At 35.3% G+C, this 19,105-nt stretch overlaps 1 protein-coding gene across 10 annotated transcripts in view; it reads left to right on the top strand.

The window, feature by feature from the left end:
• Positions 1-19,105, top strand: part of LOC149801718 (potassium/sodium hyperpolarization-activated cyclic nucleotide-gated channel 3-like) — a 326,034-nt gene that overhangs the window by 44,586 nt on the left and 262,343 nt on the right. For 9 of the 10 annotated variants that reach the window (XM_089956020.1, XM_089956018.1, XM_089956017.1 and 6 more), the window contains exon 1: positions 16,519-17,124. The exons of the other annotated variant lie outside the window; for it this stretch is intronic. In XM_089956020.1, coding sequence (XP_089812146.1) covers positions 16,999-17,124 — 126 coding nt within the window. In that variant the 5' untranslated portion in view covers positions 16,519-16,998. Of the gene's footprint in view, positions 1-16,518; positions 17,125-19,105 lie in introns of those variants that run through there. 10 annotated transcript variants of the gene reach the window in all.

Below are 19,105 nucleotides of genomic sequence, written 5' to 3'. Positions count from 1 at the left end.
GACATTTGTTATTTGCACATAGACAATTATTTGGTTTCCTATGCAAATTTTCACGAGCTAAATCTAATAAATGTTTGCTTACAAGTAAACAATTTTCTTATAATACCATCATAACTTTTGCCAATTTGATTATTTTATCTTGTGAGAACAAAGCTCTTCCAAAGTCAGAATGATGATATAAAAAAAGAAAATCTTTAGAAAGGCAAAAATTGAATTTTCGCTTTGTGACTGTAAACTTCCGTTTTGTAGGCGCTGTAGCGTTTGCCCTGCTATATTTTTTGTCGCGGCAGTGTGACGGGTAGAAATACATTCACGAGAAGTGCGTCAAAACAAATGACGTATTACACAAACTTCCTGTCAGGTGGTAATCATGCTAAGAAGACTTTGAGGGGATAGATTATCGACATTTGCTGTGCTTGTTTTACTAAATTATTAATGTTTCAAGTGAAATGAAAGATTATATATCAGAATGGAGTATCACGAATGACTAGTGTATCCCAATTTGCATTAACTCGATGGCTAATGAGCAGAAATTGAACAGCTATATGAATACCATTTAAAAGCACTACACTAATAGCCAACAGAAACGGAGACTAAGACAAGGAAGAAAATTGAAGCAAGTGTTATTATTAGAATCACCTGAGTACGAATGGCAAGTGTTATTATTATGGTGTCGCATGAATATAACAAGGCAGGTGTTCTTTTAGAGAGTCAAAAGAATATAAAAATGGCAAACTAAGCACTCTTTACAAGAACAGAAACCTATACACCGAGATCACGAGAATCCTGGGTCTTGCTTGTAAAACGCGATTGCGATATGAATATCGCAACCATAAACTAATAACTGCTTCTTTGTTATCTTTCTGGTGTGGACCAAAATTCTCGTAAGAATCAGTTTTGCATCTTCTTCGTGACGCCCAGGTTTTGACACATTGCTTAACGAAGATACTCTCATAATTATCTCGAACTTCATAACTGAACTTTTATACTTACCTTATATTGACCTATGTATGTATGTATGTATGTATGTATGTATGTATGTATGTATGTATGTATGTATGTATGTATGTATGTATGTATGTGTATGTGTGTGTGTGTGTGTGTGTGTGTGTGTGTGTGTGCGCGCGTGCGTGCGGGCGTGCGTGTGTGTGTGTGTGTGTGTGTGTGTGTGCAGCCTGATGTCTGTCTCGCTGTTTTTTTGTATGTGTGTTACGACCCAACTATAGGTCAACGATTTGAAGAAAGGATGGATGGATGTCATATTAATAGCAACGTTTGCTTATATATAAAGTATGAAGCAACAAATGCAGCCTTTTGTTTTTCATGTATTCAGATTTGCATACATTCTTATTACTTAAAAGCAGTAATGGATTTATATGTCTAATAGTAGAAATATGAATCCAATGTACCGTAAAATGTGACAGGATCGTATCAATCAATACTCCTATTTCCTTTCCATTATCACTAAACATGTGAAACAGGAAGAAAAAAAACTAAGATGAAGGTGATACAGAAATTTGTCAAGCTGGATTTCAGCGCCATATACGATAGTCATCAACTCCTTGATACCAAAATGAACTATACAGATTATCTGATGGCCTATAGCTGTATACAGTTTATCCGATGACGTATAGCTGTATAAATATTATCCGATGGCATATGGCTGTATACAGATTATCTGACGACCTATAGCTGTAAATGGATTATCTGATGGGCTATGGCTGTATACAGATTATCTGATGGCCTATAGCTGTATACAGATTATATGACGGACTATAGCTGTATACAGATTATATGACGGCCTATAGCTGTATACCGATTATCTGATGGCCTATGGCTGTATACAGATTATCTGATGACCTATAACTATATAAAGATTATCTGATGGCCAATAGCTGTATACGGATTATCTGATGGCCTATGGCTGTATACAGATTATCTGATGACCTATAACTATATAAAGATTATCTGATGGCCAATAGCTGTATACGGATTATCTGATGGCCTATGGCTGTATACAGATTATCTGATGACCTATAACTATATAAAGATTATCTGATGGCCAATAGCTGTATACGGATTATCTGATGGCCTATGGCTGTATACAAATTATCTGATGACCAATAGCTAATTACAGATTTTCTGGTCTTTCAATGGAGTTCAGTGAAATTTGCATGTAAATTAAAGATGAAATCTTCGGAAGAAGATGTTGGAAAATTTTCGTACGGTTCTTATTCGTTTACAGGCATTAATCCTAATGGGGATGTAAAATGTTACAGCTTTCAGCTAGTTCAATATTTATTATAGTTACTTACTACTTAGTTTTGTGTGAATCAGTTTTGTAATTTGATAGTGGTAACTTATGGTTTGCGTGCTGTTTTGATGCTAAGTGGGCTTTTCTTTTAAATATGGACTTTTCCATACTTGACAAACGTGTATCATCAGAACTCTGTAAAACTAACCATTTCAATCCATAAAAGCCAAATCGCGTTGTCTGTTTTGCAAACATCTTCTGTTCGAATTCATTTGGTTTCCGTCTTCATTTCAGACTTGGACATGAACTGTTGTGAATTCTGACATGATAATTCGTGATTGTAAAAACGTCTAAATATAATATTTATTTAAGAGTAAGAAGACAAAGGAATGTTTCTGAAAAATATGTTTTTTTTTAATTAAAAGATAGACTTTGAAATAGAGAAACGAACACAAACAGGTGGCATGTGCTTTTGTTATCAAGTTGTTAAAAATTAAAGGCATTTTAGAGGCATTGTAAACACTGATACATTTCCGATTTACAGCTTTGGAATGACAAAAAACAGAATAAAATAGTTATCAAAAAGGGACATGAAATTATATATATATATATATATATATATATATATATATATATATATATATATATATATATATATATATATATATATATATATATATATATATATATATATATATATATATATATATATATATATATATATATATATATATATATATATATATATATATATATATATATATATATATATATATATATATATATATATATATATATATATATATATATATATATATATATATATAGATATATATATATATATATATAGATATATATATATATATATATATATATATATATATATATATATATATATATATATATATATATATATATATATATATATATATATATATATATATATATATATATATATATATATATATATATATATATATATGCATGCATGTACACACACACCATGTCCGTATTATATCTTCATCCTGAACCTGCCCTATATGCTCTTAAATTTTGCGGGGATGTTTTCACCAAAAAGTGACACAATAAGCCTCGTCAGTCGGAGTGGACTCTTCAGGCTCCTGCAGAAGATTGGCCCCCCCCCCCCCCGGACGTCTCGCTCTTGTCACGTCGTTTCAAGAGAACATGCACAGCACAGTATGCTTCTCTGGCGCAAAATCAGAGGCCTTTCCAGTCAGCAGCGGAGTGAAACAAGGCTGCGTCCTTGCGCTGACGCTCTTTCCCATCTTCTTCTCCATGCTTCTCCAGTACACCTTCAAGGGCTGCAGAGACGGAGTGTACATCCATACCAGGGCTGACGGCAAGCTGTTCAACATCGCCCTTCTCCGTTCTAAGACTAAAGTCATTGAGGTTCTCATCCGTACATTGCTCTTCGCCGACGATGCAGCCGTGACATCATACACGGAAGATGGACTGCAGCAGCTGATATGCCGCCTCTCCCACGCCTGGAAGGAGTTTGGACTGACCATCAGTCTGAAGAAAACGAACGTCAATGCGCAGGCCGCAGACTCCCCTCCCACCACCGCCATCGATCAGTACAACCTGGAAGTTGTTGAGAACTTCACATACCTCGCGTCCTTCATCTCTAGCTCGCTCTCTATTGATGCTGAGGTGAACGGCAGGATTGCCAAGGCATCAGAAGTTATGGCCAGACTGAACCAGAGGGTCTGGAACAATTCCAACCTCACTGAGAAGACCAAACTGCGCGTCTACCAGGCCTGCGTGCTCAGCACACTCCTCTACTGCAGCAAGGCATGGACCTCCTCTGCGAGCCACGAGATGAAACTCATGAGCTTCCACCTGAGATGTCTGTGGCACATTCTGCACATCCAGTAGCAGGACAAAGTACTCATCACAGAGGTTATGGAATTCGCCAACATGAACAGCATGTTTTCCTTTTTCAGCATTCCCAAGGACATTCTATACGGCAAGCTAGCAGAAGGCGCACGACTGACTGGACGAACACGTCTGCGTTACAAAAATGTCTGCAAGAAGGACATGAAGACGGTCAACATCAACATCAACGACTGGGAGAGCTGTGCTGACGACCGCTCCACCTGGCGCCTAGCTGTCAGACAGGACTTCAGAAAGCCGAGGAAGCGAGAAACACAAACCTCGCTGCAAAGAGAGCCAGGAGGAAGGCGAAACAACAACAGCCTCAACAAGCATTAACGTTCATCTGCAGCAAGTGCAACAGAGACCGCCACTCTAGGGTCGGACTCTTCAGCCACTCGCGAAGGTGCAGATAGGACACCCAACTGGAAGCTACACCACCGTCTTCCGAAGACGGACGGATGCCGAGAGAAGCCGCGAAAAGAATGTATTTCGTTGTTCTATTTGTAAACACATCCTATACGCAAGACCTATATTTTCCACCTTCAAATCTTCCAGTAGAGAATTCTATTATACATCTGTCACCAATTACAATTATTCTCCGCAGCTTTCTCTAAATGCTCAACACTTTTTTGTAATTCTTTTGAAGAAAATTTCTATTAATATCCCCTTATCACTCACTGAATTGATAAGTGGCGGTATTCAATGATCGCGTTCCGAAACTTACTGATATAACCAATTTATTTTTGGCAAAATTCCGTCCAACGATAACTCTCTGGGCCAATTCGTGGTTGATAAGTTTCAGTCCCTCAATAACTAATTGGACCAAATTATGGTTGGTAAATTTGAATCCCATAATAACTGATTGGGCAAATTTACGGTTAGTGAACTTCAGTCCCTCAATAATGGAGTGTTGCTAATTTCTTAACATAGAAAAAAATATTTACCTAATCATGAATTTTCCCGAAGAAAAAATAAATTTCTTTAAACTCATCAACATCATGAAGTTATCTGAGCATCAGATTGTTCTTGGTCTACGGTATCTGAGCATCAGATTGTTTTTGGTCTACGGTATGTGAGCATCAGATTGTTCTTGGTCTACGGTATCTGAGCATTAGATTGTTCTTGGTCTAATCATATCGTTTCTATTGTTCGGCCTGATTCAATGCATATTAGGTATCCGAAGAAGTTTAGGTACGTCTAATCATATCGTTTCTATTGTTCGGCCTGATTCAATGCATATTAGGTATCCGAAGAAGTTTAGGTACGTCTAATCTTCAGATAATGTAATCAAAATTTATTTAAGTTATATTCGCCCGATTCTAGAATACGGTTATGAAATTTAGTCGTCATGTACTATTGCTGATGTAGAGACCTGATAAACAACAACTCAAAATCTGCTAGATTAGTTTCAGCTCCACCGAAATATGCTTCTGGAGAAGCACTTTTTTGACGTAGGCTTTGCCCACGCACAACAAATTAAACAAAAATGATTGATTAATTCAAATGCCATAACTTTATGTAGTCCCTTCTAGGGCGCACCCAGTATTGTATAGCAGGCTTAATTTCCTTACTACTGCTGCACGCTAATAATTAACATATGCCAACCCTGTCTCCTATGTCAATAGACATTATCACTGGCGCACTTTCCTTACTACGAGATTTTCAAGAGCCACTGTACCAGAATCCTACGATACCTGACAATGAAACACTACCACCCTAACGCGATACTTAAAGCATGACTAAAACATCAAATAGGAATGAAACAATACTATAATTGTGATACTTCAAAATCACCAAAAGTAATGGAACGGCTGAAAAACACTCGATACCAAAAACTGTTCATTTAGCAACCATCTTGATTTTGGAATATGAGAAACCTCTTTTTCTCTCCTGACAAAGTAAGTGGATTATCCATCAGGTGTATTAGTGGTATGTATGTATGTATATATGTATGTATGTATGTATGTATGTATGTATGTATGTATGTATGTATGTATGCTTACATTTATGTTTGCATGTATGTATGTATGTATGTATGTATGTATGTATGTATGTATGTTTGGATGTTTGCATGCATGTATGTATGTACGGACGGACGGATGGACGGATGGATGGATGGATGGATGAATGGATGGATGGCAAGTTAGTTCATGAATGTTACATACTAATATTTTACACAGGTACTGATTGTTTTCCGTTGTTCTGTAACTGTTTGGTTAAGCTAGCAAGGCTATATAAATTTTTTTTTACTAAGAAATGAAAATGCAAAACCCATGGTATTCACAGATGACAATGAGAAACATTTTAACTCTGCAGGTCCATGCCATATCCGTTGGAGAGAAATAAAAGCACCAAATTTCCAGGTAGTTCCGCCTCCAAAGTGTGTATTTATGATCTCTTAAAGGTATATACAGAGGTATGCTCATAGAGACTTTAATTTGGAATGCAGATACCCAAAATACATCACTATGCATTCATAAATTGTCAGGCTATGGCAGTCGTCTTTTCATCGGGGCGCTTGTAAAAGTAATTATGATCATGAGGTAAAGAGCACCATCAGAACTAAATAAAAAAATACATTTTATTTAGCAAAGATTTCATTGTAGATAGGTTCACGAAGGATGGTATGGAAATTACACTTAAACGAACGTTTATAAATAGTTTAGTCTCATGGTACAGTTCTTAAACAGCTGGTTAAATAAGGACATGCGCATTCAGAGGATCAAATGATCTAGAGACTTGCAACCTATGTGTTCCAGAAAGAATCCGCATGAATAAATGGCTGGTTTTTAACAATTTAATGAACCAATTATACCACCAAAAAGTCTTATCCAGGTCTGAGTGAATGTAACAAGTCAGGTAATAATTACCAGCATGAATACTATTGAGCACACAAGGCGACCTTCACCTCAATAGGGACACACTAATTTTGTGACATTTTCGATTATGTTCCTAATGGATGTGCGTTGTACCTGCTAATCTACTCTGCACAATACATATCATGTTTGCTTCATCCGTTAATTTGTCATGTTCACGTAAACTGGTTATGCGGTTTTTGTTCATTTCAATGTCAGTGTTAACCGTTTGACCTAGTGTTGTGCCTTTAGCGTTTTGTTTTTGCCTCAACGGTTAGATATTCACTTGGCGATGTGTTTATAAATACTTTCTGTCCACTCAGTTTAGTTAAAGTGGAAATGACATGTACCTATATATCATTACAGTCTATTATCTTTTCGTCATCATTCTCAGCCTGTTAACTGTACTCCGCTGAAACCGATTGTATTTGCCACAAACATAAGAAACAACGTCTCCGTGAAACACATTGTTAACTGGTAGAGACTCAAACAAAGGCTAATGATGACAATTAATGCATTTTTTCCTGTTATTGATTTGGTCCAGGAAAATATATTGATTTTATGGTTTCGGAAACACATAGACTGCATACGATTCAGGAGAGGTTCGTATAGTTCACTGGCTATCGAATCCAAACAATTTAGCTATGTAATTGGTTATGTATATTGCGTAATTGTTACTCGGAGTTATTCTAAATTTTAAGTTGTTGTTTCAAACCCTCAGCATCAATACTTTCTTCGTTGTCACTATTTGCAGTCCCTCTTTGACTCTCTTCGTGTTGGTCTCAAGATTGTAAAAACCTATCGGAAATTTAAACAGTCGTTGTTTCATTATTGTCATTAATATAGTTCATGTAGTAATGCAGTGTACATCCGAATTGTTGTAATAGCCAACAACAGACTCTTCTCTCTGAAATAAATGGATAGTCTGCTATTTATGTTATCAATGGTAATGCCAAAAGAGATTTCGTCTTAGATAGTAAATCTATTGTAACGTAGCTGTCTTAACTTGAGCTGATGTCCATTACCTAACGATGTTTCTTTTTTATTTCTTTCTTGTATGTTTTCCGATTTCTTTTTCTCTATGTACTTACTGTACTCATTGACGATGAAAATAACCTCACTATCAGTGATCGTTTAGCTTAATGATTCATCTATACTGTTTAATATAATGTTATTACTATTCATCGTCTTTCAAAGTTTTGTTGCGAATAATTCATTCATTCAGAAATATTGACACAAATCCAATGATTGCTGTGTTAAATCCAGTTAAGGTTAATAAAACATTTATACCACCAGCTATTCCCGATAAGTACCAGCCAGCTGTTTAAATACACACACCAGCTGAAACTGTTTCCATTCCTGCCTCTAATGTTTTAAAATCTCTGAACATCATTACGTATTATTTCTTATGAGTTGTAGTCTTTATGTACTTGCCCAAATTATTTGTAACTTCTCAAATACGCTATGGTACCGTTTCTCTAATCTTATATGCTATTTAACTAAGAACAAAATCTACTCCATCTAATTTGTTACATTTTTGTCTTGTAAATCTCCATTGGCTCTCCGATAGTCTCTAGTAAACTGCAAAACAATAAACTGGAATTATGAGCTACAACTGTAAGAGCAGAGCTTAAAGTCGCAATGGCACATTGTGTTCATTTTATTTTTGTTTCTCCAGATGTGTTGACACTTGTATTCTAGTAACTTGTTATTTCCTCAAACCTTCCTCTTTTGGCTTTTTTAAAGGAATGAGGTTTTGCCAAGATGCCTAACTGGTTCCCAATACGCGGATCACTTGTAATGTGTTAAGTTACGTGTTCATGCCTTGTCATAGATATGGTTGCAACATTGCTTTTATCTTGTTTTTTTTTGTCTTGTTTGCCTTTAATTTAATTTTAAGTGACATCTGGAAGATAGGTAAACAGGAGCTTGTCATGAAACAGAAGTGTAAGATGACGTACGGTGCACGTACGAGCAGCTCAGATATTTTTTAATGTAATTGGGTAAATATAAGAACGCAGTTCAAGACGTATTGAAAATATAGAGAAGATAAAGACGTGATGGACATTAACTGAGTATTGCAAAACTTGCCAAGAAAAAGCACATGAAAACGTGGCAAGATGTGTGTTTAACGTAGCTTTAACAATTTTTCAGTCATTTCGCAACGAATTCTGCCGTGTGCCAGTTTACAGTGATGTCTAGAACTGGGGCATCATGTCGCAGTCACATTATCCTGACACCAGACCAACCAGTCAAAACACTAGCCTCTTAATGCTGAGCGCATAGCGAAGCAGCTGCTAGTACCATTTTATAAGTCTTTGGTATAACTCAACTAGGACGCTCTAACCACTTATGCCACCGGGGCGGTCCGTAGAGAGATGAAAAGAGAAACTGTATATAGGAAGCAAAGATCATGTAAAGAATAAAACGAAAATGGAGAGAGTGAAAAAAGTGCATAAGACATCACATGAAACAAAAGTACAACAATAATTGAAGTCACTAAAGAAAGCATTAGGAGACAACATCACATCGGAAACAAGGATACTAATATTAGAAGTATCATCTGTTGATTCGTATCGTACGTTGTTGAACTCAACAAAACTGACAGTGTTATTGAATATGAATTATAATAGGTCATGTCTTTCCATGTGCTCTGTATGATCTCTTGGTCATGAACGGCGAAGATAATATTTTCACTGGTCAGTGTGATGGAGTATGTACAGTGGAAAAAGTAAAATAATTGTGGAAATGCCGTCGAGCGAAATAATAGAAGATCACAAGCAAATGTTTCTTACTTTAACATGGCTAACCTCATCATGGATGGGATTCTGAGCAGCATTGTTGAATATATTTTCCCTGTACAACTTCAATGCTTATAAAGTGGCTTCACCTGTAATGACAGCTATTTAAACGAGTGCATTTCAAGGCACCAAGACATTAACAATAAAGCAACCAATACACATTTTAATTGTCAATCATATTTCCAACTTTTTATTTCAATTTTCCCGTTTGTCGTCTTGTTGAAATACACTTGTTGAAACGGCTATCAATCCTGTACTCAACCCATATAGATACAAGCCGAACGTACATGACAGACATCTGGTGCCATATCCAATTGCATTGGATGTATACTTTCATTGCGTGAAAACTCTTCCGAGGCCTGTTATTTTCTTAATTTAGTTGTAATTAATTGTGATCGAAGGTCTCATGGATGTACTAAAACACTGAACACTGTAATGGTAAAACGTCTGTCCAGGACAATTTGCAATTTTGAATGAGAACTTGAGTAAATTGCTGCTATACATTTTCGGAATTACACTTTAGAGAATTTTAAATGTCCTAATGACTGTATCAACGTCTGTTCAATTATATATATATATATATATATATATATATATATATATATATATATATATATATATATATATATATATATATATATATATATATATATATATATATATATATATATATATATATATATATATATATATATATATATATATATATATATATATATATATATATATATATATATATATATATATATATATATATATATATATATATATATATATATATATATATATATGTATTTGTGTGTGTGGGTTTATTCCCCATATATTGGTAGCAGTAGTTCGGGGAACCATCCCACGGACTACTTCACAATTTAGTAAAAGTGCACATTACTTTACAGGGAATAATGGCCAACGCTAGTACACAGTATTATATTCTAATTCCAGATCAATACAGAATTTAATATTGGTTACTCTAGAGAGAGAGAGAGATATACAGAGTATTACTGTAACCATTTTCTACATATACACGTATATACACATACGATTATGCACACATACCCACATATATGTCTAGTCACATACATACATACATACATACATACTCATATATGCCCATTAACAAGTGCATGTTGCTACTCTTTTCAACATTCACCTATAAGTTTTGTACAGTGACTATTTCTTTTTTCATTTGAGAATCTTTATATTCTATTATCGTTTTTATACTGGACAACATTTACATTCTATTATCGTTTTCATATTGGACAACAATTACATTCTATTATCGTTTTCAGTGACTATTTTCTATATTATCAATCTCCCAGTAAAACCGATACATTAATTAGGAGACAAATATTACTTTAACAATTAACTGCATTAACACCTTGCGATTACTCCTCTTTGTAAATGTGTATATTTTGTCACTACTAGATTTTCCTTTCAAGTATACCCAATAACATAATAAATAAGGTAATACCCCCATCACTGTACGTATGCTTAATTGCAAATATGGACATATCTGAGCTTAATTAAAATTGTAGTTGTGATTTGATATTATAGTACGAATCATTCAAATGTGTGTTTGCATAGTTGCCATTTGACATGAAACTTTTCAATGTACAATTGATATATGCATAATATTTTTCTGTCATGTAATAGAACTTCATTTCTTTTTCTAAATGGGTAATATTACATCTAAATTTATAGATATATGATTTCAGTTGCAACAAAGGGAGATTGACAACAGTATCTCTTTTGCTTTCGTTTATTATACAAAGAATAAATTCCCCATTTGAAACTTGAAACTTCTGAAGATGATTACATTTGCTCATTATCCACCCAATATAACTAATATGTAATGACTCAGTTTTGGAACAGTTCCAAAAAGATGAGATAAAGTCTCGAAGGAGTCATTACATAAAAAGCACTTGCTTGAATAGGACGTTTCCAGTGTTGTTCAAAAATGTATTTGCTGGTAAACCATCCCAGTTTAGGACATAGTTATTTTAAAAGGCAAGAAAAGTATTCCTTTCAGTCACTATCAGCTAAAAACTCATATTCTTCATTCCATCTCAATACTCATGCTGACCGAAAAGTATTACCTGTTAGTTTTTTACGTATTTTTACCGCCCTTTTTTACGTAATAAGCAAAATTACAACTATATTTATAAAAAGGCCAATTATCAAATCTCGCGTTTCCTAATATGCTGTATTACCATGTCTGTGACATTTTGAAAATCATTATCTTTCAACAGCTCAGTTTTAATTCTCATTAACATTGCTGCCAATGTATTACGCTTCCACAAGTTTTGATAGCGGAGTATTATATTTTTTTCTCTGCTGGATCCTAACTGTTAAGTCAACAATCATATCCTTCCATTTCATGAACACTTACTTATTTATTTCATTCCTTTTGTCCTCAAAATATATTCAGCTGTGTACACATCATTCTGTTTGTCGTACATAGAGCATACCCTCCTTATCCTCCTCCTTCAAGTCCTTCATGTTATAGACAACAAAAACACTTTGTGTTAGGTTTCTGATTTTGAATATGTCCACAATAAAGTTAGGAAGGTAGCCTTTGCAAATTTTGTTTGATATTTGAAATCCTAATTGTTTCATTAATTTCGAATTTTGAAGTTCCATATCTATTTCTTGTCAAATAACCGAACAGATTGAACCATACTTTTAAACAATTTTTCCTTCAACTAGTGTCCTGTCTATTGAAGTGTTTTTGTGTTATTGCATCCTCAATTACTTCTGGTAAAAATTCAAAAGAGTTTCTAATTTCCTTTTAAGTGCAATACTTCCACATTCTTGTCTTTAGAGTTCTATCAAACCTTTCAAGTACTGATCATTTTTGTCCGAGCATGTCTGAAAGTATTCAATGTTTTTCCATCATACAAAATCCTTTGCTTTCATGTTGTAAAACTCTTACCCTCATCAAACGATACATGTTTTGGCTTTTTATTGTTGGAAAATGATTGTGAAAGCGCTGTGTAAGTCAAGCCTCTTAATCATTTATACTGCCTGGACGAATGCGTATTGTAAACAGAACACATAATACTGTCAAGATACATTTATGTTTTGTTTGTTCCGTTTCATTTCTCTTCGTTGTGCACTGTTTTTTTTATCATGTTGTTCTCCCGCTTGACGCTGCTGATTTCAATATGATTTCGTCATTGAATGAAATCTGTAAATCAGCACCTTTCCTGAAACATGGCACTACGTCTTTCTCGGCGTTTAAAGTCGGCTAAAAATCGACAATCTGTATTACCGTAAATGATGTTTTGTATCGCAACAATGGCTACACTTTAATTTCATGCAAACTTGGCAAAAAATATATTTTGATAAAAGATTCGTTGCTTTATGTTGAACTCACTTAGCATCTCTTTCAGTTCTCTGAAAAATGTTCAGTTGATTACAATGTAACATTGTTGCATCATTTATTTTGTTCAAAGAATTTGATATATATTTGTCTCGTGGTTTTTGAAGTATCACCCTGATATCATTTTATTCATTCCATTTAAGATAGTAGTAAGATTTTAAGATCCCGGTGGTATTAAATGTTTCTGTCATAAAATATTTTAGGATTCTGCTATAGTTCATGAACCACATGCCTTAATGAACATGAGTTAATAGTTATGCCTTGGAACATGCGGGTGCTTTATTGTTTAGAATTGTTTTTAATGCAGTAGTAAGGAAAGTGCGCCAGCTATAAATATTTGTTTTTATGCATTTATTTTCCTCCAGCAGGAATGTTTAAAGAGCAGTTAGTGGGTTGGTAAGAGTAGGTGGCAAAAGTGAGTTACGGCACTTTAATTAATCGTTTTTATTTACATGATGTGCGTGGACACAGGCCACGCCCAAAAAGTGTTCATTATTTTCAGATTTAACTACTTCTCCAGATCTCTCATTAGCTCTACTTAAGTCCCCATGTATTTTGCCTGCGGTGACCGGTGGAAGTCTGTGTTATTAGACAGATTAAGACATAAATGGTTCATCTTCAGCTTTGATATATTCAAAGCAAACCGTATTGTCTCTACTTCCTCCTCGGGTGGACTTAACTGTTAAGAACAACTGTCGTTTCGTTTTTGAGTGCAGATTGTATGGCACGTGATCGACATTTTAACTCTTTGATACCAATATTAACATGGACACCCTCTCTTATTACACACCTCATTATGAAAAATAAAAATAAATATTTTTAACTATAATGGGTCACAAGGAAAATACAATAGACTACTGGCTCATACCGCTATTTTTAAATATGGTTCTTAGTTGTATACTTTCTAGCTTATATGGAAACGTGTAGAGTTGGGCATAGAACATTCCTGAATATAGTGTCCTTCCACACACCTCTAGTCAAATACTATATAGTTAACAAATTTAACATTGACATTTTTCATGGTGGCAATTATTGCTTAGAAAAAAATACTTATAGCCGTGTGTAGCTGCAAAGATGCTTTGCATTTTGTGTGCGTGTTTGTGCGGGTGTATTGTGTGTGCGTGTTCATTGTGTGTGTATGTGTGTAATATGTGCATATGTGCGCTCGTGTTTGTGTGCGTGTGTGCAACGTCACATCTATACAATTAAGTATGCACAAATTTAAGTTTATATAGCATATTTTCTTTTCACAGGAATGAAGAAAAACATTTTTTTAGTATGTTTATTGCAGGTGTAACAAACAAACGAAAATGCAAGCATACTGATGGCGCCTTTTTAATTGCTTATCTTTGTTTACCTTCTTTTCGCTAAAGCCACCCACAGTTATTTATGAGCAATGTTTGCGTTAATCGAAACCAATTTATTTCATACCTATTTAATCTCACATTGGGGATCTGGTCCCTCCACATTAATATGCTCAGCATTTAAAGAAGTAAATGTTCCTCCAAACTTAAAAATCTAACTGGAAATATACGAATGGAAATGGACAACATGCAGCCGTATGATTACTCAGAATGCTTTTGGAGCAAATTCTGGAGTCGAGCTTAGTTTTATGACGGAACAATTCAAGTCCCGAACTGGTTTGATTTCTACCCTCACAACAGGCAAAAACTGAATATTCGGAGAACGTGAAAGAGGTATTGTATAATAGATATATATCTGCGTTCGTGTTTTGCTATAAGTCTTATGATCTGGCGCAGGAATACGTCTCAGCCTGAGGGCTTTGACTCTTCCTTACACCATATCAAACGTGCTCTTTCCAGCTGCTCGGAACAATACGTGTTGGTACTGTTTTATATTTACCATAAAATTCATCACACAGAATTAGCAGTGAATGTAACCCGCAACACGCAACTTCGCTTACGTAGCAGTGTGTGTGTGTGTGTGTGTGTGTGTGTGTGTGTGTGTGTGATTTGGATTTTTAACGTAGCTTTAACAATTATTCAGTCATATCGCTACGATGTCTGCAGTGTGGCAGCTTATAGTGATATCTAGCACTGAGGTATCATGCCGCAGACATGTAGCACGATGTCCCCACCCAGTCACATTATCCCGACACCAGGCCAACCAGTCCTAACACTAACATTTTAATGCTGAGCGCATAGCGAGGCAGCTGTTAGTACCATTTTTATAAGTCTTTGGTATGACTCCGCCGGGGTCTCATACGTAGCAGAGAATTTGCTTGTATTTGGATATAAAAAATATAATGAATTAGTATCGCTTAGATTTGTTTTCTGTTTCATATTTACGTGCTAGCATCTTTACACTTTGTATCCATTTTCCTCAAGCATGATATAGATTTTGTTACCGTGTGTTTGAAAACATACAGAAATCCCGAATAAAGCTGCAAAATGCTTCGAAAAACACTTTGACTTATTCATGGAGTTCTCTTTTGGGAGTGGGGCACTGGTAATAAGTAAACCAAGCATTATTACTGGTGCTAGAGTTGTATTGTATGTGTAATTACATTTTCATTTACCGTTGATGTTGCATAGTTCTTTCTATTTCAGCCACAAACTAGACATTTCGTTCCCAAATCATAGTACGAAATATTCTTACTAAATATTCATTTTATACAGTTTTTTTTTAAAACCTATTTATATGTACAGACAATAACGGGAAAGAACTAAAATAAAATAATTAGTTTTCAGTATAATTACTTCCCTTCGTGGTGTTCAATATAATTAATTTTCAATTTTGATTTAAGGTCTCGTGTTTTACAGTGCTTGTTTCTCTTCTTTTGTGGGACAGCAAATTTAGTGGATTTTCGTGTGTGTTGTTGCAAACGACGAATTTAAAGATACAGCGAACAATGATTCGTCCAAAAATATGATGGAACCAACGTCCCCCGAGAGGGCTGATGCACCAATTTAAGTACAACAAAAGTTATCCTTACAGAAAAACATGAAAATTAACTTGTGCAAAAATAATAAATTCCGCTGTCTCTTCGTTTCTTTTGTGTCATGTGTGTGTTTTGAATTTTGACAATTGGCAACTAGAGACGAAGAAATTTCTGTACTAAGGAAGAATTAAACAAAGTTGGCACTTTATGTTTCGCATGCCATTCTCCCGGATATTTTGGACTCTGTAAACGGAATGATGCGAGTGATTTTATTTTTACCTTCTCTGATTGATTTGTCTTGTTTTCTTCGCTGTGATGACATGCTTACAATCATGTTTGCCTATGCCTTTTGCTGATATTATCTTACATATTTCTAGGAGTCTGTCTGATTTTCGGATCAGAGTTGCAGCAAACAGCCACTTGTATTATACATAGACTAAGCTATAATTATCGCTTATAGCTTACAATGTCTACAAGAACTGGCAATGGCTTGATCAGCATGGATTGCATTGGAAGCATTTTCTCTTTTTTCACCAAGAAAACCAGTTCCGAGAAGGCACGACTGGTTAGACTCGATGCCGTTCTGTACTAAATACTCCATGCAATCAATACTTAACTTCTGTTCAAAGCTATGATGTCATCTGGCTCCACGTTCCTGGAAGGAAGCTTAATGTGATATGTGCTGTTGTCGTCTCTGAGTGGTCCACACTGTGACTATACTCGTTCGAGATTTAACATTTTCAACATCTTATGTGCAAACATTGATAGTGTTATTTTACCACTTCAACGTTTGATTATTTGTAGGGGAAATAACAATGCCACATTTGTAGGGATTAAGGAGAAAACATATGTAATCTTAGACGTTTCCATCATTCCACGTATTTAACATTGAGAAATTGCATTTAGCAATGACGACTGGAGTTAATTCTTCTGATATCTGTGCCAAGGTATTGACTCAGCTGCCCTCCATGATCTGTGACTCTCCAGAAAGGGAAACCAGAAAAAGTGTGACCCGAAGACGTCGGAGATCTAGGGTAGGTTTATCTAAAATCTACTAAAATATATACATCAAATTGTCTAGTTTCCGCAATAGATTGAACAATCAGTGGTAGATTAGAATGTTAGTTTTGGTCTTCAAGGACATAGATTGTGTGTTTGTAAAGGTGATTTTCAGTGTTGCTTTCATTCAGTATGGGAAAGGGGGCGTATATTTCATTTGAGTCGTGTACCTATCAAATCGAATTTGTAATAAGCTCGAGATAGCCTCCTGGATGATTGTAAAGTTGCCTTCCATGAATAAAATAGTTTACCTATCAATGATTATTGAAAATTCAGATTATGCATTTGCTATAAAACAATAAAAATTATTCACGTTTACAGTCTGAATAAAACAAAATCCAGCCATATGTTAAATAGAATATCTTAAGAGTTAACCAGATCTAGAGTATGTTTACTTTCTGAAATTACTTCAATACTAACATCGCAGACTTTATGTTCATTACGACACACACACACGCATGCACGCACACACATATGTGCATGTATGACCGCCACATATACGAGGGATTTTGAAGCGTTCTTAATATGTTCTATAATATAATCTGCAGTTTCAAGTGCAGCACGTCGGGCACGTGCTGATATCTGCGTGTGACGTAACATAGCTAAATGACAGTGAGATAAAAATGTTTGAGGAGAACAATTCTGCTACATACATACATACATACATAGATACATACGTACATACATACATACAGACCGCTCCGGTGGCCTAGTGTGGTCAGAACGTCCGCCTCGGATGTGGGAGGTCGTGGGTTCGATTCCCGACCGAGTCATACCAAAGACTTACAAAAATGGTAATAACAGCTCGGCACTCAGCATTACGAGGTTAGTGTTAGGAATGGTCGGCCTGGTGTCAGGATAATGTGGCTGGGTGGGACATCATGCTACATGTCTGCGGCATGATGCCCCAGTGCTAGACATCACTATAAACTGCCACACTGCAGACATCGTAGCGATATGACTGAAAAATTGTTAAAGCTACGTTAAAAATCCAGATCACGTCACATACACATACATAGACACAGATATATATATATATATATATATATATATATATATATATATATATATATATATATATATATATATATATATATATATATATATATATATATATATATATATATATATATATATATATATATATATATATATATATATACTGTTCTAAATACCTTATATCAAGTTTTATCATTTAATATGACTAATGACCATACAAACACATTATCAAAGTATGTATTACTACATAATCCAGGATCATACAAGCACATTATTCATGTACGTATTACTACATAGTCCATGACCATGGAAACGCATTATTCATGTATACATAGTCCATGACAATGGAAAGACATTATATATGTATGTATTACTACATTGTCCATGTCATGTTTGCTCAGCCCATTTCGTAAGTCGTGTGTAAACTAAGGTATTAGTACAAGCCATGGTTGCTGTCTAAACATGCCGCAAGCTAGAGTTGATCTCTTACTCAAGGTTACTGTGACCAGAGAGACGATCCGACACTTGGATCGGCACAGGCGTTAGATCGAGCGACTTCCCACCTATGTGTAACAAAGATCAGACGAACCCGCGTGGAACCGGGGAGTGTTCTAAATCCGTCCCCACGTGGACAGACAGCGAGAAGGACATTGTCCACTAAGTTGATTATATCGAATCAAAGCGACATCCAGTCGGAATTGAGACGGAGGGTGTAGCAACAATTTCGATCCGAATTATAACTTCTAACTAGCAAACGAAAATTTAGTTCTTCTGGGAAGATTGCTGAGCAAACAGGACTACTCCGAAGAAAGCCACTCGTAATTTGGTGGGAAAACATAAGAGATTCTAAGGAAAGACAAATCTTCGTAAAGGTCAGTAAGTTATTTGCTCGATTTTTGCAGAATATTACGGCATTGTAATTGTAATTATGTGTAGTATGTATACTTAATTATTAGG

The sequence above is a fragment of the Sinohyriopsis cumingii genome, chromosome 4 (genome assembly GCF_028554795.1).
Source record: "Sinohyriopsis cumingii isolate HCF-2022 chromosome 4, ASM2855479v2, whole genome shotgun sequence".
Taxonomy (NCBI): domain Eukaryota; kingdom Metazoa; phylum Mollusca; class Bivalvia; order Unionida; family Unionidae; genus Sinohyriopsis; species Sinohyriopsis cumingii.
Note: the sequence above shows the minus strand (reverse complement) of the source record. Positions and strands in the feature narration are given on the sequence as shown.